This window comes from Chiloscyllium plagiosum, chromosome 42, assembly GCF_004010195.1.
Source record: "Chiloscyllium plagiosum isolate BGI_BamShark_2017 chromosome 42, ASM401019v2, whole genome shotgun sequence".
Classification (NCBI taxonomy): Eukaryota; Metazoa; Chordata; class Chondrichthyes; order Orectolobiformes; family Hemiscylliidae; genus Chiloscyllium; species Chiloscyllium plagiosum.
In genome coordinates, this window is record NC_057751.1 from 19616140 (window position 1) to 19638741 (window position 22602).

The 22602-nt window shown below is 40.8% G+C and overlaps 2 protein-coding genes across 4 annotated transcripts in view; both read left to right on the forward strand.

Moving 5' to 3' along the window:
• nemp1 (nuclear envelope integral membrane protein 1) overlaps window positions 1-7230 on the forward strand; it is a 42055-nt gene extending 34825 nt beyond the window's left edge. Inside the window, exons 7-9 of the mRNA XM_043681139.1 lie at window positions 2483-2708; window positions 3915-4088; window positions 7095-7230. Of these exons, the coding sequence (XP_043537074.1) occupies window positions 2483-2708; window positions 3915-4088; window positions 7095-7230 (536 nt within the window). The remainder of the gene's footprint in view (window positions 1-2482; window positions 2709-3914; window positions 4089-7094) is intronic.
• Window positions 7231-13079: 5849 nt separating this feature from the next.
• The window catches only part of dnajc14 (DnaJ (Hsp40) homolog, subfamily C, member 14), a 39596-nt gene continuing 30073 nt past the window's right edge, over window positions 13080-22602 (forward strand). The window contains exon 1 of one of the 3 annotated variants that reach the window (XM_043681671.1): window positions 13080-13538. The gene's annotated coding sequence lies outside the window, so the exon portion shown is untranslated. Of the gene's footprint in view, window positions 13539-13588; window positions 13708-22602 lie in introns of those variants that run through there. The other 2 variants (XM_043681672.1, XM_043681673.1) reach the window with 2 other exon arrangements.

A 22602-nucleotide genomic window follows, 5' to 3' on the forward strand; every position in this document is an offset into this window, starting at 1 on the left:
GATGGGAGACGACAAATGTCACATGGTGCCATTTGTCAATAGAATAACCATGGTATTGTACACAGCAGAAGAGGAATAACTGGCCAAATTGTGTGCTTGTTTAACTTTATCCAACACCCTTTCCTGAAGAAGGGCTTATGTCCGAAACGTCGATTCTCCTGCTCCTTGGATGCTGCCTGACCTGCTGCGCTTTTCCAGCAACACATTTTCAGCTAGCAAGGATGTTGCCAGGGTTGGAGGATTGGAGCTACAGGGAAAGGCTGAATAGGCTGGGGCTGTTTTCCCTGGAGTTTTGGAGGCTGAGGGGTGACCTTATAAAATCATGAGGGGCATGGCTAGGATAAATAGACAAGGTCTTTTCCTGGGATGGGGGACTCCAGAACTAGAGGGCACAGGTTTAGGGCGAGGGGGGAAAGATATAAAACCGACCTAAGGGGCAACTTTTTCACGCAGAAGGTGGTGTGTGTATGGAATGAGCTGCCAGAGGAAGTGGTGGAGGCTGGTACAATTACAGCATTTAAAAGGCGTTTGGATGGGTATATGAATAGGAAGGGTTTAGAGGGATATGGGCCTAGTGCTGGCAAATGAGACTAGATTGGGTTGGGATATCTGGTTGGCATGGATGGGTTGGACCAAAGGGTCTGTTTCAGTGCTGTACATCTCTGTTACTCTGTTCCTCTAAGTGCTCTCTTTCTCAAAGCACAGTCTTCCTGTTTGATAATATTTACAAATTGGAAGTGTTGTTGTCTTTTATGGATTTATATTACTGAGTCATTAGTGTGTTTTTTTTTGCCTAGGGAACTGGTGTGTATCACATGGGAGGACAGTAGTGTAAAAAGCAAGAAAGTGCAGATTTTGATACTTGGAAAAATATTTCTGTTGTCTCCTCAGTGACACATGACATTCAAGCTAGCTAGGTGACCAACTTCAATATCTACCAATGCTTTTGTCAGCAGCAAACAGGATGTGAATTGAGAAGGAACCTGGTATTCACTCTTATTGTTTTCCCTCCTTTGTAATTGTTACAGTCCTTGAAGAGACCAATTAACTTTTTAAGGAATGAATTCTCCAATGTCCAACAGAAATAACTGAAGGACAATTTTGTGCTTTAAGACTTTAATTGTAACAAACAAGCTAAAGTCAAGATAGACAAAATATTGCATAACCGGCAACTAATACACTAAGCTCAAGAAAAGATACCACTCGTTAACTAATGAACAGTTAAATATATGCTTGCCTAATGGTGACTTTGTAACTATCATCAATTGTTGTAAGAACCTATCTGCTTCACTAATGTACTTCAGGGAAGGAAATCACTCATCCTTACCTGGTCTAGCCTACATGTGACTCCAGACCCACAGCATAGTGTTTGACACTTAATGGGCCTCTGAAATGGCCCTAGCAAGCCAGTCAGTTCATGTGCCGATTAGAGATAGGCAACAAATGCTGTCCAGCCAGTGGCGTCAACATTCCATGAACAAAGGAAATACTTTTGATACATTTTTACTTTAACGTCACCCTTCCAGTAAATATGTAGCCTTAAGGATTAAGTTCCAAGCTTTTCAGCAGGCCCCCTTCTCTCTGGCAATGCTAAATTGAGTCTTCCAGTGTTCCTGGAAAATTATTCCATGTTGTCTTTGGAGTATCCTTGAGCCAACTTTTTAAAAAAAATCTTTTGTGGGTGTCACTAGCTAGGCCAGTATTTATTGCCTGTCCCTAATTGCGGCTTGTACTGACTGGGCTGTTGGGCCATTTCAGAGGGCAGCAGCACATTGCTATGGGTCTGGAGTCACATTTAGGCCAGACCAGTTAAGGATGGCAGACGTTCTTCCCTAAAGGGCATTAGTGAACCCGGTGGGTCTTTATGACAATCAACAGTAGGGTTACGTGTTTGCCATTAGGCTCGCATTTTATTCCAGATTTTTATTGAATTCGTATTGCGTCATCATGGTGGGATTTGAGCCAGTGCCCCGAACGTTAGCCTGGGATTATGGATTATTAGTCCAATGCTATTACCATTATGCAACCACTTTCCTCCAGTAGCAAGGCCCACTTCAGTGACTCCTTATTTCTTAATTCTCTTCCAGCAGAAAACCAATTCTGACGAGCATCCTGCTTGGTTGCTAATTAAAAAAAAACACAGGTTTTACCACTGTCCTCCTCCCCCACACCCACACAAAAAAAAACTTGCTCTATCTAGGGCGAGGGGGAGGAGGAGAGAAAACAACAGTTGGCCCTGGTAAAGTACCATGTTTGTACCAGTAAAAAGATACTTTAACACTCTCTTCTGCCTTCATTATTCTGCCAGCCCCGCTCACTTTACCAAATAGTAGTGTTGAGTGTACCTGCCTCCTGTTAGCCCTTGGTTAATAGCACACTGCAAATGAGAAATTACCTAGACTGTGACATACAGATTATGAAGCTAAAACATATATTATGTAATTTTATGAAGGTTTTTCTTCCTGTACTATTGCTGTTTCAGGTTATGTGACAATATCTGCCTTTGTCAGTTTTGCTGTCTGTTACAAGTATGGTCCACTGGAGGAGGACAGAAGTATCAATCTTCTAAACTGGGCCCTACAACTCATTGGACTGTTACTAATATACTTTGGTATCCAAGTACAACAAGTTGCTCTGGCACTCATCATTGTAGCTTTCTGCATCAAGAACCTAGAGCGTCCACTTAGGTGGATGTACACGGCATACAAGTAAGTGTTTTGTGTAGAAACTCTTCCCTGAAATTTAAATAACTTAATGTTCAATTGTGGGCAAATGGACAAAACCAGATTTGTTGTCCTTTTGTTTGGAACAAGTGAATCACATTGTCTGCTTTGTAGCAGAGTAATGCCAGAGAAAACTAAAACTAATTATTAAAGAGAATATCTTGACACTGGTTTTGGAAAAGGATTCATGACGCCAATGCTAGATGTACAGCAATAACATGGAGAACAGAATTTGAATCCAAGTCTTGATTTGTTTGAGATAATAATATGTTTATGCAGTGCCTTTTAATATATAAAAACATCCTAAGGCACTTCAGAGATGTAATCACAAAATGATTTGTCAAGCCCATGAAGAAAACCAGGTGACTAAAAGCTTGGTTGATGTGGTAGGTTTTAAGATAATTCTTAGAGGAGATTGGGAAGGGGTATTTTGAGGACACCAGTTTGTGTCTTTATACCAGTATCAAGTAACTTCCAGAAATTGTTCTGTGCTGCTTTCACTACATATCTGAGTGACTGTAATTGGAACTGTTGTTTTTTTTCAGAAAAGTAAAAATGATAAAACGAAGGCATTAAGTTCCACCCCCAAGGAATTCAGAGGTTCAAGAAGGCAGCTCACCACCATCTTTTCCAGAGCAGAAAGGAATGGATGTTGAATTTTGAGCTAACCAGCAATCCCAAGAATGAACTCATAAATTGAGTTGTTTAACGAGAGTGCACGTTTCCAATAGGCATTAATGCATTGCTATGCAATGATGCCTTGCTTACATTGCTGACCCTGTTAGTATTGTACCAATAGGCACATCACTGCAATGTCATGAAAGAAGGATAATTTAGAGACAGCACCTGGGGCAGGTCGTAAATAGGTAAAGGCCTGGAAATCATTTAATCATTTGTCCTTAAGATTGTTTAATGGCTCCTAAAATGCATAGAGAACTTGGCAAAATAATTTAGTTTCCCGTAAGGATTCTGGTCATTTGATGGACTGGTCCTTCTGATTTGTCTAAATTCAAATAATTTTTAAGTGTATAATAAACATATACTCTTAAAATCAGGTGATTTCGGGTACATACTGAAGAGGAGAAAGTGTTGACTGTTGCAAGGTAAACCCTGGAATTGGAGAAAAAGGGAAATAAAAAAGCACTCCTTAATAATTGGTGACGTTTCAAAATTTTTAAACTCTAATTTTAGACAAGTGTTCAAGATAAGAGGCAAGCCAAAACCCCGAAAGCTTCTAACTGAGGAGGAATATCAGAGGCAAGGAGAAGTAGAAACACACAAAGCCCTGATGGAGCTGCAACACTACTGCAGTAGCCCTGAGTTCAATGCATGGAAAATGGTGTCCAGACTTACAACACCAAAGAGGTAATGCTTATCTTTTAAAATGTATTTAAATACTCTTTCTCTATTCCCTAAAAAACATGGGCAAAAAGCCTGTTTCAGGCCCTCGAGCTGGTAGTTGGTTGATGTGCAAGACCTTGGATAACTCTTTTTTTCTCATTTCACCTTTTGGTTAAAGAAGCATCCAAGCCTTAGGTAATTATCTGCCCTTGATCATACAACTGAGATCAGGTGTCATGACTCACTTGGGGTAGGGTCCTTGAAACTGAGCCCTGCTATTCCTGGGGTCATCACAAATGTTCAAAATTTTAAAGTACTCAAAACTCCCCAATTTACCTGATTTTCAGACCCAGCTTGATAGAAAGCATGGAGCAGGTTTCTGTACTTAATGAACATTATTATTTATTACAACTAATTAGATTATAGCAACAGGTAAACCATTCTGAACCATTGACACATAACAAATAATTGACATACAATTAAAATTCTAATCTCCATATAAACTCCCTTTTACACAGACATACAGATGTACAAACATGGAAAGAACACCTGGAAGGAAGGAAACAAAAACTGGATAAACAGTTCAGTAGACTTCTGACTTTCCTTTTCCAAATACTTCCACTGATTTACAAGAGGCATAGGGCAGTTGGTTCACTTTTAAAATGTTTGATTTATCAATTAGAAGTTTCACCTTACAGCAATTGCTGAAGGAAAGATTAACTGGATTTTTTCAGGTTTGAAGTGAGTTTGACTGCAGTCAAGTGTGTCAGCTCCTGAGCTATAACTTGTTCAATTACCTGAGACGCAATCACACGGTAGAGAGTAGTCTTTGATGATGTTAAGTATCGTAAAGGTCCCCATCGGCAGCTCCCTTTGTCTAGATCAACGTGGTGCTGGAAAAGCACAGCAGGTCAGGCAGCATCTGAGGAGCAGGAAAATCGACGTTTCAGGCAAAAGTCCTTCATCAGGGACTGCCTGACCTGCTGTGCTTTTCCAGCACCACTTTGATCTAAACTCTGGTTTCCAGCATCTGCAGTCCTCACTTTTGCCTAGCTCCCTTTGTCTGCCTGTCCTTCTCTCCCTTTGGGCTCTCTCTCCATCTATCACTTACTCCTTTCACCCACCCTGGCTGTCTTCGGTATACACCAGCTTTTTGCTAGCTACTTTCTGAAGAAGGGGCACCAACCTGAAATGTTAACTGTGCTATCTGTCCAAAGATGCAGCCGGACCTGCCGAGTTTCTCCAGCAATTTCTGTTTTTGTTGTATTTCCAGCATCCACCTTCTTTATTTTATTTCAGCTATTTATGATGCTTGACAAGAGTGCTGGCTTACTTGCTTTCAAATCATGCAGGCATCCTTTCAAAACGCCAGCTTTAAAATGGTTCTTCCTCATTTCGCAATTTACAAAACACAATAAAAAGACATAATCCTTGCATTAGTATTTTGGTATGTGCAGAAATTGCAGATTGTAAATGTGCCGTTTTCTTTGTGGGTTGATGCACGCAAGTTGAGTGTCAGCACTGTATCCAACTCCAAATTAAAACCCAGAAAAGCTTAAAAGATTAAATAATGAAGGGTGATCTGACCCATCAAGCCTGCTGCTTTCACAGACTGAATTTGCAAAATAATTTTTCCTAGCTTTAACCACATCCATCAAGATGGTAAGATGTCAGAGAACTTGATTCTTTTTTGTAAGAAAAATTCTAATTATTGGTCAAGACTCTGGCTTGACTTCTGCAACGTTCACTTGGTGCCATGTTGGAGAGATGCATTGTCTTTACACCTACTTGTCATGGTTGGATAACAAAGTGTGAAAACTGCAATGTGCGAATATCGAGGAAGCTACGCTTTTTGGGGTGGGAGAAGATCACACTTCATTCCCTGAGTAGTAAGTTCTGTAATGAAAGGTCAAAGTGGCTGGCTGGAATATTTTATTATTTATCATTTCCTGGATATCAGCAGGCCAGCATTTGTTACGCATCCCTCATAGTGCTCAAACTGAATATGTCACTGGGCCATTTCAAAGGGACAATTAAGAGATCCTCACTGTGAGTCTGAAGTCACATGGAGGCTAGATTAGGAAAGGATGATAGATTTCCTTAACTAAAGGACATAAATGAACCAGATGGGTTTTTATGATAATAAACAGTGGTTTCATGAACACCATCACTGATCACCCTAACACCAAATTTATTAACAGAAGTTAAATTTCACCAGCTGCTGTCTGAGATGCCAAGTGCATTGCTGAGTGAGAGATCACACAGGCAGAAAGCTCCTATGTTTGATCTCTGGTCCGGCATCTAGTTGATCTCGTATGGCATGATGGTAAGAGTGCTAAAACTGACCTCCGTACTCTAGGCTTTGGAAAGTTAATGCCAGCCAGGGTTTCTGCTTCTGGCTGCGCTCTAATGGAATATTGAAAACTGTGGCTGTGGACACAAGGAGAGGAAGCTGGGTCAGAAGATCCAGTTTCAAGTCCCATCCGCCTCTGAGGCATGTCATAACATGTCTACGCATATTTGATTAAATATATTGGGGTCTTATGGTGCAGCTGTGGTGTCCCTACCTCTGGGTTCCAGATTCAAGCTTCACCTGCTCCGGAGGTGTGTTGTATCATGTCCAAGCAAATTGATTAAAAATAATTAAAATAAAAGGAAGATAGGATCCAGTTGTCATTGCCCCTCTGTTGAGCTGGCTGCTGACATACACAATCTACAGATACAAACGATAAGTGTCTTGTTAGATGTCAGACGCCTCTTGGGTCTTAAAGATCCATGCTTTGGAATAGAGAGGGGAAAGTGTGTTTGCATAATTTATGGATAAAGTGATTCTAGGACCAACTGATGCTCTTTCTAAAATTGTCAGTTTGTCTTTTTAATAACTGCATGAAGTGTTGTATTTTGAAATTTTCAAAATGTTTATTGTATGTTTTGAAAAAATCTTATTTGTAACCGTTTTTTTGATTTTTTTTAATAGCTGTTAAGTGTGGGACATTGGTATAACAGTGGAATCTATGTCTCATCCTGCAGATTTGCTGACTTTGTTGAAGGAAAGTCTCATCTCAATCCCAACGAAATTTCTGTTCATGAACAAGAATATGGATTAGGTGGATTATTTTTAGAGGATGAAATCTACGACAATGGTTTCGATGATGACGAATCTTGAGACTGGGCCTAGATAGTACATGTTCCCCAATCGGAGTGAGATCTGTGTATCAAAACCAAGCTCGCTTCCATACTGGAGGAGGCTGCTTGTGCTGCTTCATGCTTGACTTGTCATTTGAAATACTGAAATGATCAAAAAGACAAAAAATTGTAAATTTACATTCAGCAATTCATTTAATTCAATGGAATGTTTCCAAACTGGACTGGATTAGAAGGACTGGAACTGATGTGCTATGTGCAGCAAGTTTGGATTAAGCTTGCAAAAATACTCTCAAAGGTTTGGTGTAGTATCCCTGAATTTGGTCCCTTCTCAGGTGTTTCTATTTTTAATGACTTTACTGACAGTTCTTGACTTTTAAGAATGTCACTGATGCACTGCTTGGAGTTCAAGGAAACCAACAGACATAAATACACTGTGGAAACAATAGTTGCTTTGATCTATAGGGGTGGGAAATGAAAACCACAAGTAGCAGTTTTGAATTCTTTTAACTGAGAGAAATCTTTCAAAAGCCTAATTGAATTTTCAAAATTTTTTAATTTTTTTCTTATCTAAATTGAGCTTCCATAAAATACATTTTACTTTGAAACTCTGACAGCACCACTCTTTTTCTGTTTATTGCTTATCAGTGGAAAGGTTAGATACAGACTATACAAGTTTCATCAGTTGAATAACTGCGTGTACAGTGGAGGCAGATTTTGGCAGCTCAATTGTTACTATTTGATTTTTTTTAAGTGAACTATTTGCTATTGTTTTAATGTCAGTTTCTTACTGTGTGCTTTATACAAAATGTGAACCTTTAACTGAGAATATAAAGATTAACTGTAACGATATATTCAACCAGATTATATCAACTCTGATGTCACCAAGTTGCCAAGACTTTGATGTTTGTAATTTATACATTTGCAAACACCTTTCAGAGCTCCTTTTTCAAAACATGAAGCAGTACAGTATAAGGAATTGTGACAAGTTTTTCTTGTAGCAGTTGTCATTTTTAAACTATTTGATCACATGTTGGGAGTCTTGTGCTGGACATTTTCCTTTCCCTGATGCTGCATGGGGGTTAGATTTAATATTTTAAAAAAGTGAACTATCTTTAGCTGGATGACAATATCTTCTGTCCTTAAAGTAGCTTCAAAGCAAATCAGGTCCAGTAACATATTTTTTAAAAATTCTTTCACTGGATATGTTCTATCGTGGGATGTAGCACCACTGGCAAGGTTAGGATTTGTTGTCCTTGAAGATAATGGTGAGCTGCTGTCTTGAACCATCTGCTGCAGGAGTACATAACCTTGGGCATTCCTTCCCACAATAGTGAAGAAAGAGCGATACAGTTGCAAGTGAGGATGGTGTGTGATGTGGAGAAAACCTGCTGTTGGTTTTTCTGCGTGTCATCAGCCCTTTGTCCTTCAAGGTGGTGGAGGTCACCTGTTTGGAAGGTCCAGTCAAAGGAATCTTGGTGAGTTGGTGTAGTGTATTTTGAGGATAGTACGTTGTGTCACTTCTGTCTTTTAATGTTCCAGACAATGAATGTTTAAGGTGGTGGATAAGGTGTTGATCAACTGTCTGTTTTGTCCTGCATGGCCTCAAAGAGGAATATTTAAATTTGAGATGGAGGGCTGCTTTGTCTTCAGTTGTTGGATGTGGGTCTACCTCCACCAAATGGACAGTTCACGAAAGCAGCTCATCATTATCTTGAAGGTAGCTCGGGATGGGAAATAAATGCTGACCCACCCATCAAAGCCACCACATCTCATGAAAGTCAAACTTCTGGTTGAGGCCATGCTCATCCAGGCAAATATTATATTTCTTCACACTACTGACTTGTGCCTTGTAGACAATGGGCAGGTTTTGGGAGCCAGGAGATGAGTTACTTGAAGAATTCCCAGTCTCTTATCTGTTCTTGTTACCACAATAGCTAATGGTTGGTAAAGTTTCTCATAATTGGTAACATCCATAATTTGATAGTGGGGGGATTTGGTGACGGCAGTGGTTGGATTCTGTTTTGTTGGAGAGCATTGTTCATTGTTCAGCACTTGTGGTCTAAGTGTCACTTCCCATTTATCGATCTAAGCCTAAATGTTTTCCTGGTCTTGCTGCACATTCGCATAGACTGCTTTAGATATAGAGTCATAGAGATGTACAGCACGAAACAGACCCTTCGGTCCAACTCATTCATGCCAACCAGATATCCTAAATTAATCTCGTCCCATTTTCCAGCACTTCACCAGATCCCTTTAAATCCTTCCTATTCATGAACCATCCAGATGCTTTCTAAATTGTAATAGCCTCCACCACTTCCTCTGGCAGTTCATTCCATACATGCACCACCCTCTACGTGAAAAAGTTGACCGTTGGGTCCCTTTTTAAATCTTTCCCTTCTCACCTTAAACCTATGCCTTCTAGTTTTTGACTCCCCTGCCCTGGGAAAAAGACTTGACTATTCACCCTATCCATGCCCCTCATGATTTTATAAATCTCTAGGGCATTACCTTGAGGAACTCCTGCAGAAATATCCTGGGACTGAGATAATTGACCTCCAACAAGTACAATGGCCTTCCTTTGTGACTCCAACCAGAGGGGTGTTTTTCCATACATTCCCATTAACTTCAGTTTTGGCAGGGCTCCTTAAAACCACACTCTCATCAATGAATTACTAGATCTGTCCCATTCAGCACAGTGAAACAGCCACAATATGAAGAAGGGTGTTCTTACTGTGAGGATCGAACTAACTTTCACACGGATTAAACTACATTTACTGATATGCAGACAGGTGCATCTGTGACAGGTAAATTGGTGGGGTGAGGACTAATGGGTTGTTCCCTTCATCTGCTACAGGCCGAATGTAGCAGATGTATTTTTCAGAACCCTGCCATGTCAGTTGTGATGCTGTTGAGCCACTCTTGGTGATGGACGTTGAAGTTGCAACTCTTGTGCCCTTGCCAGCCTTGGTGTTTTCTCCAAATGTTCCACATTGAGAAGTATTGATTCATCAGCTGAGGGAGGGTAGTAGGTGGTATTTAAGAAACTTGCCAATGTTTGAACGTAGGCCATGAGATTTTATTGGATCTGGAGTCAATGTTGAGGGCTTCACAGCCATTTCCCTCCGACTGCTTGTCACTGTCTTGTTGCCTCAATTGGGTCTGTCCTGCCAGTTGGACAGATGTACTCATGGGTTGTTGTCTGGAAGGTATGATTTGGTGTGTATGACTATGTCAGCCCTTTGGTTGACTGGTTTGTGGGACAGCTCTCTCAATTTTAGCAGAAGTCCCAATGTGCTAGTAAGTAGGACTTTATAGGGTCAATAAGTGTACCTAAGTCATTGCTAAGTGGTCTGCCAGTTTCATTCCTTTTCGACTGTTCTGTGGCAGTTTGATTCAACTGAGTGCTTTGCTCAAACATTTCAGATGGCAATTAAGAGTTGACCACATTCCTTTGGGTCTGGAGTCATGCACAGACCAAACTGAGTGATTACAAATCTTTAAATTTCTTAGTCTGTTGTACAACAGCATTATCAGCTCCCTGTGAACAATGGGAAAGATGTAGGAATAACTGAAAGCAAAAGTAAAATGAACTATCATTCCGGTGATGACATATGCTTTAAATTTGTAATTCAAAACAAGGTTACTCTTTTCAAATAGTTGACACATTTCCCCTTGTTTTATGGAATTGATTGCAATTATTGATGAACTATTTTCTGCATACAATATTCAAGGCACTCTATACTTCTGTTTCAGTTGAAAAAAGACTGAGGGAAAACTATTATGCTAAGCTCCCCTGTTCTCCAAATGTTACTAGAAGAGATTCTGTTGCCTCTTTTTTTCCCATTGTGAGGCACCTTTAAAGAAGAAAGTGGAAATAAAGACAGCTGCCTGCCAGAATTCTGCAAGCCACAAAGTTTACAATTTTAAGAATGGCCAGAATTAACTAAGAAATATTAAAAATACCTATTAATTGAATTTTGATGCTATGAACTATATCCAGATTGCGGCCAACTGAATAAATTGAACTGCACGGTCAACCTGGAAGCACATAAACAAAATGGAAATGTTGCAATATCATGGTTTACATTAAGTATCCTGCTCCTGATCTGGAAGTGAAATTGTGACACTGATGAGGTACTGCTGGTTACCTAGATATAGTGTGATGGAGTGTGAGCTACCACCAGATTCACCAATGCAGCATATTTCGATACACTTTTTTTCCTCTGCTAGCTTCCATCACCTGGAAAAAAAGGGACGTTTTCCAGTTTTGCCCAGTGATATAATGCTGCTGCCGAGCGTGTGTTGTAGATTAACATTCTTATGGATAACTAAGAAAAACCATGTCAGCCAGCATGGTACAGTGTTTAATATTTGGAGGAGGAGCAGAAGAAACATTTACTGTTGCAACTGTTTTCTATTAGGTCTGTGGAGCTGCAAGGTTGAAAGCTGAGATCTGGGATTGTTGATGTGTATGTCATGATGGCTTAAATTACATTATTAAAATTCAAATGTAAAAGTAACAGGCAACTCTGCAGTTCTGAAAAAGCCGCACACTAGACTTGAAATGTTAACTGCTTCTTTCTGGATGCTGCCAGACCTGCTGACATTTCTCCAGCATTACATTTGTCTCAAGATTTCCAGGACCTGCAGGATTTTGCTTTTTATTAATGGGCAATATCTGCCTGGTTATTGCATGATGAATATTAGCCATTAATGCTGTCGAATACTTTCAGTTTTGGAGAAAATGCACTGGGATATTTTATTTTATTGATGTTTGAACTGTAATAAACAGTGCAGAAAATATCATTGTTTTATTTATATATTCATTTGTGAGAAGTGTTTAATGAATGGGAAGAGGAGATTTTTTTTCCCCTTCTATAAAAGACGCTTTTGTACATAATACTCAGGCTCAAATGATCTGCAAAGGGTAAACAGGTAGGTAGATTGCTGTCTGCGTTCTGGTGATCAGGTAGCACCTGTCTTTTTGTGTGCTATCTTCCTTGAATGCCATGATCGACATTGAGAATTCTGAACTATTGGTACTTTCGTGATGCACAAAACATTGCTTTGCTCCAGGTTTGGTGACAGTTATAATCTGAAGTACTAAGGTAGGACAGCAGAAAAGTGAAAGTTTATTGCCTTAGTTTGCTAAATTTTCAATCCCAACCATATTCACAAGGATTTAAAGTTGTTATGCGCTGGAGCCAAGGATCCAGTGTGGATTTTAGATTAATGATTGGGTGGGGATAGGGATGGGGGGTTTGGGGTGAAAGTAAGCCATCAAATAGGTCTGTGTACAATACAAAACTATGCATAGGATTTCAACAGCAATGGAGATATAATATTAGAATGAAGGAAAATATTAGAATACAGTTAGCACCCAAGATTGTTTTGCAATTCAGCGTTGAGACAAATGAGCCAGGATCCATCTGTCTTAGCTGCTTATTCCTTTATTGCTGGTGGAGAAAGGTGATTTCTGTTTCTGCCCCTAAATGGCCTCACTATAATGTTAACATTATTCCCTTTTAAATTCCCCCACCAGAGGAAATGACTTATCTGTACCGAATTGATTTAACCTTTTTATAATTTAATACGTTGGTTAATCATCCCCAAGTGTTCTAAATACAGTTGACTATGTGAGGCAAAGTTAAAGTTTTTTTTTCTGAGGAGTTAGTTTTTGTAATCAACTTCCTCAAGATAGAGTAGTGAAGGCAGGGTCATTGAATATACTCAAGGCTTAACTAGATTTCTTTAAGCTACAGGGGTTGTAGAGAACTAGTCTCAATCAAATTAATTTAACTTTTTATTGAATAGTAGACCAGATGCAAAGGTCTGACTAGTATTCCTACCTGCTCCTATTTCTTTCGTTATGTTCTAAAGCTGCAGGTAACCTTGCCTCATTCAATTCACGGTAACGCTGGTACTGCGCTTGCGTTGGGATGTATGACGGCACGTCCGGCTTGCACCGGAAGTGGAACTAGAGTCCCTCCTATGTCGCTGCCGCCGTTCTCAGAAACTGGTTGAAAAGGGTGGTTTTGTTTGGAGTGGAAACGTTGAAAGTGCCACTTTACCGCAGTCGGCGACAGTTTAGCTCGACTGCATCGGGCTACCGCTACTTTTTTTTCCTTAATGCTGTGAGTGGAACGGCCGCTTGAAACTGAGGTGAGAACGGTTCCCGTGACATTCGGAAAATCAAACCCCCTAACTGAATCCAAACAGAAAGGGGGAGGGAGGCTCGCGCATCATTCTAAACTGACAGGAGGAGCAGCCAGTCACAGCGGGACATTTAGCTCACGTCTAGACCTGCGGCCAATCAGAAACTGGGAGGTGGGTGCTGTTTTTCAAGGGGCGTTTCCCTTTCACCCGTCGTTAGGCTGTAAATATCCTAATTGCCAAAGGACTAGCATTTGTTTATAGCGTGTTTTTAGAAGCTTAGAGTATACATCTCCTGACGTTAGATCAGAGAAAATATAAATCGTTTTGATTTTGCCGAAAGGTTAGTGTAAGTTCTTCTCAACCGCAAATAAATATTAAATAAGGTCAGTTTCTGTTATCCTAAAATGGATTGGGGTCTTATTAGTATGTCGTTTAAATAAATTTTCACTGGAATTTTCACACTTGATGATCAGTTTGTTTCAAGTCGGTTAAATTGATCTAGTGAATGCGACTGTTTCAATTAATAATTTGACCAAAAATTTTGAGCCAAATGTAAAGAAAACAGAATCGGAAAATGGGGTGAACTGGTTGTCATGAGCGAAAATTACAACTCCATCATTGGTGAAGCAAACTAGATGAGCTGAATGGCTTATTTCTGCTCCTGTGTCTCATAGTTCTATTGAAGACTACCATAAATGCCATGTCCTGCCACTGTTTTGCATGTGAAAGTATTAAAAATGTGCAAGTTCACTGAAGACTGGCCTATAAGCAAATTGTATTGTTAAAACTACTTGTAACACTGCATAAAATTTACTTGTTTCTGCCCCATGTTCCAAATTGCATTAGTTTCTTCTTTAAAACCTGATAACAAAACAACCACCCAAAGCTTGTTACATAAATATGTACATTTACATTTTAGTATTATCTCTTAATGGCAACAATGAAAAGTAGACTGTTCACACACTGGGTATTTTCAGCCTTATGTATTTTCAACCTGCCTCAGGCAATATTCATTGGTCAAATTATTGCCATCTCTACTTATGTATACATTGTTCTCCACTTTACAATCATTTAAATGCTGACCAACTTTCAAAGATTAGTATGAGAAGGTGAATTGTTTAAGCAGAGTTTTAAAAGAGAGGTGAAGGTAAGTTGGAGGGAGGGGTGCAAAAATAAAAGCCAGAATTGAAGTTTGAGAGCCCCCTCTATTCGGTCAGCTAATAGTAAATGCTAGGCTAATTTGAAAGCTACATTGTATTTTTGACTCTTATTGACAGCCACACCTCAACAACCTGGGAGGGTTAGTGATCGCTCCTGTTAAAATTATTTTTCTACTTGTGAATGATACAGATTTATATTGAAATCTTTACCAGACCAATTGGATTCAGTAGTACTGCAAAGACATTTTATTAAAACAAAACTTGGTTTGCAATTGGTTTTGAAAACTAAAATTTAGCCATTATACTTTGGTATGTTTGACTGTGAACGCACCCATGTTTTAGTTTAATGCTTCCAAAATGTAACAGCAAATTGTGTAGCAATACTGTCAGGTTATGGTGAGGTTTTGGGAGGGAAGAGTGTCAAACAAATTGTCATGTAGGTCTTGTACAGGTGATCACATGGGGAGTCCTATGCTCCTGAGCACCTTTTTTTACTAAAAATTCTCATTTATGGTCTTGAGCCCGCTTCTCATCTGTATTAATGAAACAGCATTAAGTCCCACTATTAAATATGGAATCAAAAGTTATGGAGAAAATGCAGGAAAGTGGAGTTGAGGATTATCACATCAACCATGGCAGACCAGACTCTATGGGCCGAATGGCCTACTTCTGCTCTCATCTTATGGCCTTGTGATGGGAATACTATATAATGGGAAGAGAATTATGGTAGTTTTGGAAGATTTTATATTTGTGATTGGGTTTTGGTGGAAACGTAAGCTGTAATCACAGGGAAGCAATGGCCTAGTGGTATTGTCACTAGATTATTATTGGATGTAAATTTGTTCTGAGCTGGAAGGTTCATTTTCAGACGTTTTGTCACCATACAAGTTAACATCATCAGTGAGCCTCCGGTGAAGCACTGGTGTTAGTGACCTGCTTTCTATTTGTGTTTAGGTTTCCTATGGTGTTAATCCAGCAACTCAGATAATGTTCTGGGGACATGGAGTTTAATTTAGATAAATGCAAGGTGCTGCATTTAGGGAAAGCAAATTTTAGCAGGACATATTCACTTAATGGTAAGGTCCTGGGGAGTGTTGCTGAACAAAGAGACCTTGGAGTACAGGTTCATAGATCCTTGAAAGTAGAGTAGAATCTTGCCAATAGTCATAGAGATGTACAACACAGAAACAGACCTTTTGGTCCAATTTGTCCATGCCGACCAGATATCCCACACTAATCCCATTTGCCAGCACCCGGCCCATATCCCTCCAAACCCTTCCTATTCATACATCCATCCAGGTGCCTTTTTAAATGTTGCAATTGTATCAGCCTCCACCACTTTCTCTGGCAACCATTCCATACGTGCACCACCCTCGGCGTGAAAATGTTGCCCCTTAGGTCTCTCTTTTTAATATCTTTCCTCTCTCCCCCCTCAACCTCTGTCCTCTAGTTCTGGACTCCCCCCACCCCAGGAAAAAGACCTTGCCTATTTACCCTATTCATGCCCTTTATGATTTTATAAACCTCTATAAGGTCACCCCTCAGCCTCTCTCGCTCCAGGGAAAACAGCCTCAGCCTATTCAACCTCTCCCTATAGCTCAAATCCTCCAACCATGGTAACATCCTTGTAAATCTTTTCTGAACCCTTTCAAGTTTCACAACGTCTTTCCTTTCAATAGGAAGGAGACCAGAATTGCATGCAATATTCCAAAAGTGGCCTAACTAACATCCTGTACAGCCACAACGTGACCTCCCAACTCCTATACTCAATACTCTCGCTAATAAAATTTACCAAATGCCGCCTTCACTATCCAATCTACCTGCGACTCTACTTTCAGGGAGCTCTGAACCTACACTCCAAGGTCTCTTTGTTGAGCAACGCTCCCTAGGACCTTACCACTAAGTGTATAAATCCTGCTAAGATTTGCTTTCCCAAATGCAATATCTCTCATTTATCTAAATTAAACTCCATCTGCTACTCCTCAGCCCATTAGCCCATCTCGGATTTGAATTCAATAAAAATCTGGAGTTACAAGTCTAATGATAACCATGAAACTATTGTTGATAGTCAGGAAAAACCCATCTGCTTACTCATTCAGACTCCTGACCACAGCAATGTGGTTGACTCTGAACTGCCCTCTGGGCAGTTGGCCAGCAATGCCCACATCCTGTGAAGGAGTAAAGAAAATCAAAACTGCACAACTTCCTGATTGTGCCCAAAGTAACACTTGATATCCAGTGTCAAGTAAATTAATTCCTTGGGTGAAGAGAGATAATTGACAATTGGTTTGAAGTGATAAATTGGCCCTCAGTGCACAGGTACAGTTCAGTCTTTATTGTTACGCATTCCATATACTTTTTGATGTTTCCTCATAGATTCTCATGTCTACATTTATGTTAAAACTGCAAACTTGGCATGGTAATTATATCTCCCCACCAGAAGTGGGGGTTACAGTCCCTCCACTGCAAAGGGGTGTACTCTCAGCTCAAATTTGCATCATCAGTATTCACTGTATAGGTAATCATTAGAGTCATAGAGATGTACAGCATGGAAACAGACCCTTCGGTCCAACTCGTCCATGTCGACCAGATATTCCACCCCAATCTAGTCCCACCTGCCAGCACTCGGCCCATATCCCTCCAAACTTTTTCTAATCATATACTCAATACTCTGACCAATAAAGGAAAGCATACCAAACACCGTCTTCACTATCTTACCTACCTGTGAATCTACTTTCAAGGAGCTATGAACCTGCACTCCAAGGTCTCTTTGTTCAGCAACACTCCCCAGGACCTTACCATTACGTGTATAAGTCCTGCTAAGATTTGCTTTCCCAAAATGTAGCACCTCGCATTTATCTGAATTAAACTCCATCTGCCACTTCTCAGCCCATTGGCCCATCTGATCAAGATCCTGTTGTAATCTGAGGTAACCTTCTTCGCTGTCCACTACAACTCCAGTTTTGGTGTCATCTGCAAACTTAGTAACTATACCTCCTATGTTCATGACTAAATCATTTATATAAATGACGAAATATCGTGGACCCAGCACCAATCCTTGTGGCACTCCACTGGTCACAGGCCTCCAGTCTGAAAAACAACCCTCCACCACTACCCTCTGTCTACTACCTTTGAGCCAGTTCTGTATCAAAATGGCTAGTTCTCCCCGTATTCCATGAAATCTAACCTTGCTAACCATGGGGAACCTTGTTGAACGTTTTGCTGAAGTCCATATAGATGACATCTAACGCTCTGCCCTCATCACTCCTTTGTTACTTCTCCAAAAAACTCAATCAAGTTTGTGAGACATGATTTCCCACACACAAAGCCATGTTGACTATCCCTAATCAGTCCTTCCAAATACATGTACATCCTGTCCCTCAGGATTCCCTCCAACAACCTCCCCATCACCAATGTCAATCTCACCGGTCTGTAGTTCCCTGGCTTGTCCTTAACATTTTCTTAAATAGTGGCGGCACATTAGCCAACCTCCAGTCTTCCAGCACCTCATCTGTGACTATCAATGATACAAATATTTCAGCAAGGGGCCTGGCAATCACTTCCCTAGCTTCCCACAGAGTTCTAGGGTACACGTGATCAGGTCCTGGGGATTTCTCCACTTTTGTGTGTTTCAAGACATCCAGCACTTCCTCTGTAATATGGGCATTTTTCAAGATGTCACCATCTATTTCCCTACATTCTGTATCTTTCATGTCCTGCTCCACAGTAAACACTGATGCAAAATACTAGTTTAGTATCTCCTGCAGCTGGGGACCCTATTCTCTCCCTAGTTACCCGTTTGTCCTTAATGTATTTGTAAAATTCCTTTGGATTCTCCTTAACCCTATTTGCCAGAGCTACCTCGTGTCCCCTTTTTGCCCTCCTCAATTCCCTCTTAAGTATATTCTTCTAAGATACTCTTCTCAAGTATACACTTGATCTATCCTGTCTATGCCTGACATATGCTTCCTTCCTTTTCTTAACCAAACCCTCCATTTCTCTAGTCATCCAACATTCCCTACACCTACCAGCTTTTCCTTTCACCCTAACTGGAATATACTGTCTCTGGCCTCTTGTTATCTCATTTCTGATGGCTTTCCATTTTCCAGCCATCCCTTTACCTGTGAACATCTGCCTCCAATCAGCTTTTGAGAGTTCTTGCCTGATACCGTCAAAATTGGCCTTTCTCCAATTTGGAACTTCAACTTTTAGATCTGGTCTATCCTTTTCCATCGCTATTTAAAAACTAATAGAGTTATGGTCACTGGCCCCAAAGTGCTTCCCAACTGACACCTCCGTCACCTGCCCTGCCTTCTTTCCCAAGAGTAGGTCATGTTTTGCACCTTCTCTAGTAGGTACATCCACATACTGGATCAGAACATTTTCTTGTACACACTGAGTAAATTCCTCACCATCTAAACCCTTAACACTGTGGCAGTCCCAGTCTTTGTTTGGAAAGTTAAAATTCCCTACTGTTACCACCCTATTATTCTTACAGACAACTGAGGTCTCCTAACAAATTTGTTTCTCAATTTCCCACTGACTATTAGGGGGTCCATAATACAATCCCAGTAAGGTGGTCATCCCTTTTCTTCTTTTGCAGTTTCCCCCAAATAACTTCCCTGCTTGTATTTTTGGGAATATCCTCCCTCAGTGCAGCTGTAATGCTATCCCTTATCAAAAACGCCACTCCCCCTCACTTGCCTCCCTTTCTACCCTTCCTGTAGCGTTTTGTATCCTGGAACATTAAGCTGCCAGTCCTGTGCATCCCTGAGCCACGTTTCTGTAATTGCTTTGCTATCCCAGTTCCATGTTCCTAACCATGCCCTGAGTTCATCTGCCTTCCCTGTTAGGCCTCTTGCATTGAAATAAATGCAGTTTAATTTATCAAGTCCTACCTTGTTCTCTGCTTTGTTCCTGCCTGTCATGACTGTCTGACTCACTTCTTTTTCTCAACAGTACTAATCTCAGATTGATCTCTTTCCCCTCAATCTCCCTGGGTTCCCACCCCCCACCTTACTAGTTTAAATCCTCCTAAGTCGCTCTCAGAAATCTCCCTGCCAGTATGTTAGTCCCCTTCCAATTCTGGTGCAATCTGTCCTCCTTGTACAATCAATTCTACCCCAGAAGAGCTTCCAATGATCTAAAAATGTGAATCCTTCTCCCGTACACCCACTCCTCATCCATGCATTCATCTACTCTATCCTCCTATTCCCACCCTCACTAACGCGGAGCACCGGGAGTACTCCAGATATTACTACTCTCGAGGACCTCCTTTTAAAATTCCTGCCTAACTCTCTATATTCTTCCTTCAGACTCTCATCTTGTTCCCTTCCAGTGTCGTTGGTTCCAGTGTGTACAATGGCCTCCTACTGGGCCCTCTCCCCCTTGAGAATATTCTGCACCCTCTGAGATATTCTTGATCCTGGTACCAGGGAGGCAATGCACCATTTTGATTTTTCGCTGCTGACCACAGAAATGCCAGTCTGTGCATCGGACTAGAGAGTCCCCTAACACAATCTATTTCTTGGAACGCGACGTACCCCTCATTGCATTAGAGCCAGTCTCAATACCAGAAACTTGGCTGCTCATTCTACGTTCCCCTGAGAATCCATCACCCCATACATTTTTGAAAACAGCATACTTGTTTGAAATGGGGATAGCCACAGAGAACTCCTGCACTACCTGCCTACCTCTTTAACGTTTTGACTTTGTTCTAGAACTTTGGAGAAAGAAAAATGCAACCGCATATAAAACAGTAATTGCTGCTCCTGGAGTTTGAGGAAATCCCTAAAATGCCTCAAAAGAAGGAGCAGCCTGTTCTAGCCAGAAATTTTACCCATCCTCCATCTTGGATTCTTGTATATTTGATGGGATAGCAATGTGGAATTGAATATCTAGATGGCATTCCTCCAGAAATGCTCTAAAGTTTGAACCATTATGTTGAATGTGTTAGCAGGTTAGCAATTGCAAATAACATTTATGTTTATTATACTTTTTAAAACCAAAGCCTGTTATGCAATCATTCTGGAATGTCATTAAGCTCTATAATTTCAATAAACTGTATACTCTTTTCATAGAATCCCTACAATGTTGGAACAGGCCCTTTGGCCCAAAAATTCCACACTGACCCTCCAAAGAGTAACCCACCAGACCCATTCCCCTACCCTATTAATCTACTTTTACCCCGACTCGTGCACCTAACCTACACATCCTTGAACACTATGGGAAATTTAGCATGACCAATTCATCTAACTTGCACATCTTTGGATTGCGGGAGGAAACCAGAGCACCCAGAGGAAATCCACACAGACACTGGGAGAATGTGCAAACTCCACACACAGTGCCCAAGGCTGAAATTGAACCTGAGCAGCAGTGCTAACCACTGAGCCATTGTGCCGTCCAGTGCCACAACTAATGAAGACCACAGCATACACCTGAGGGAAAAGCAGATGTAGCATGTAGTTATTCCAATAGCTGTAGTACATGGAGGAAGTAGTTGTCAGGAAAGCGATAAAATTCTTCTGTTGATAGTGCAGTCAAATTACATGTGTGTTCAACAAAGGTGCACAAAATTTGTGTAATGTGAGCAGTCAAAGACCACCATGTTATGAGGAGGCAATTGCCTTGTGATATTAATTTAGACTATTAATCTGAAGACACAGGTAATGGTCTGAGGACCCAGGTTTGAATCTGCTCTGCCAAGATGATAGAATTTAAATTCAATTTTTAAAAGAAATCTTGAATTTAAAAATCTACTGATGACCGTGAAGCCATTGACAATTGTTGGAAAACCCAACTAGATTATTGATGCCTTTTCAGAGAAGGCAGTCTGCCATCCTCACCTGGTCTGGCCTATATATGGTTGACTTTCAATTGCTCTTTGAAATGGCCATTCAATTTTATCAGTTGCTACAAAATCTCAAAGAAATGAAACTGTGTGGACCGTCTGGAATCGAACTGGGCACCAGAAAAGCCAATGGCAGAAACAGCCCTGTTGATCCTGCAAAGTCCTCCTTTCTGTGGGCTTGGGGATTAGCATTGCTGCCTCACAGCGCTAGGAACCTGGATTCGATTCCAGTTTGCACATTCTCCCGTGTCTACGTGGGTTTCTCCGGATGCTCCAGTTTCCTCCCTCAGTCCAAAGATGTGCAGGTTAGGTGAATTGCCATGCTAAATTGCCCATAGTGTTCAGTAATGTGTAGGTTAGGTGCATTAGTCAGGGGAAAATGTAGAGTAATTGGGTCGGGGGTTAGGTCTGAGTGGGATACTCTTCAGAGGGTTGGTGTGGAGTTGGTCAGTCAATGGCCTGTTTCCACGCTGTAGGGATTCAATTAATTAATCTGGGTGCAATGCAGAAGTTTTGAGAGCTGTCTCGGACTAGTCAAACAACAGCCTGACATAGTAACACTATTGGAATCAGACCTTGCAGATAATGTCTTATACACCATCCTTTGATATGTCCTGTCCCATTGGCAGGTAAGATCATAAGATATAGGAGCAGAAATTAGGCCATTCAGCCCATCGAGTCTGCTCTACCATTCAATCATGGCTAATAAGTTTCTCAATCCTATTGTCCTGCTTTCTCCCTATAACCCTTGTTCCCCTTGATACTCAAGAACCTATCTATCTCCATCTTAAATATACTCAGTGACCTGGCCTCTGCAGCCTTCTGTGGCAATGAATTCCATCGACTCACAACTGTCTGGCTGAAGAAGTTTCTCCTTATCTCTGTTCTAAAAGGTCTTCCCTTTACTCCAAATCTGTGCCTTCGGACCCTCGTCTCTCCTACCAATGGAAACCTCTTCCAACATGTCAAGGCCATTCAGTATTTTGTATGTTTCAATTAGATCCCCCCCTCATCCTTCTAAATTCCATTTAGTATAAACCTAGAGTCCTCAAATGTTCCTCATATGTTAAGCTTTTTCCATTCCTGGACCATTCTTGTGAACCTCCTCTGAACACACTCCATGGCCATGACATCCTTTGAGATATGGGGCCCAAAACTGCGCACAATACTCCAACTGCAGTCTTACCAGAGCTTTATAGAGCCTCAGAAGTACATCCCTGCTTTT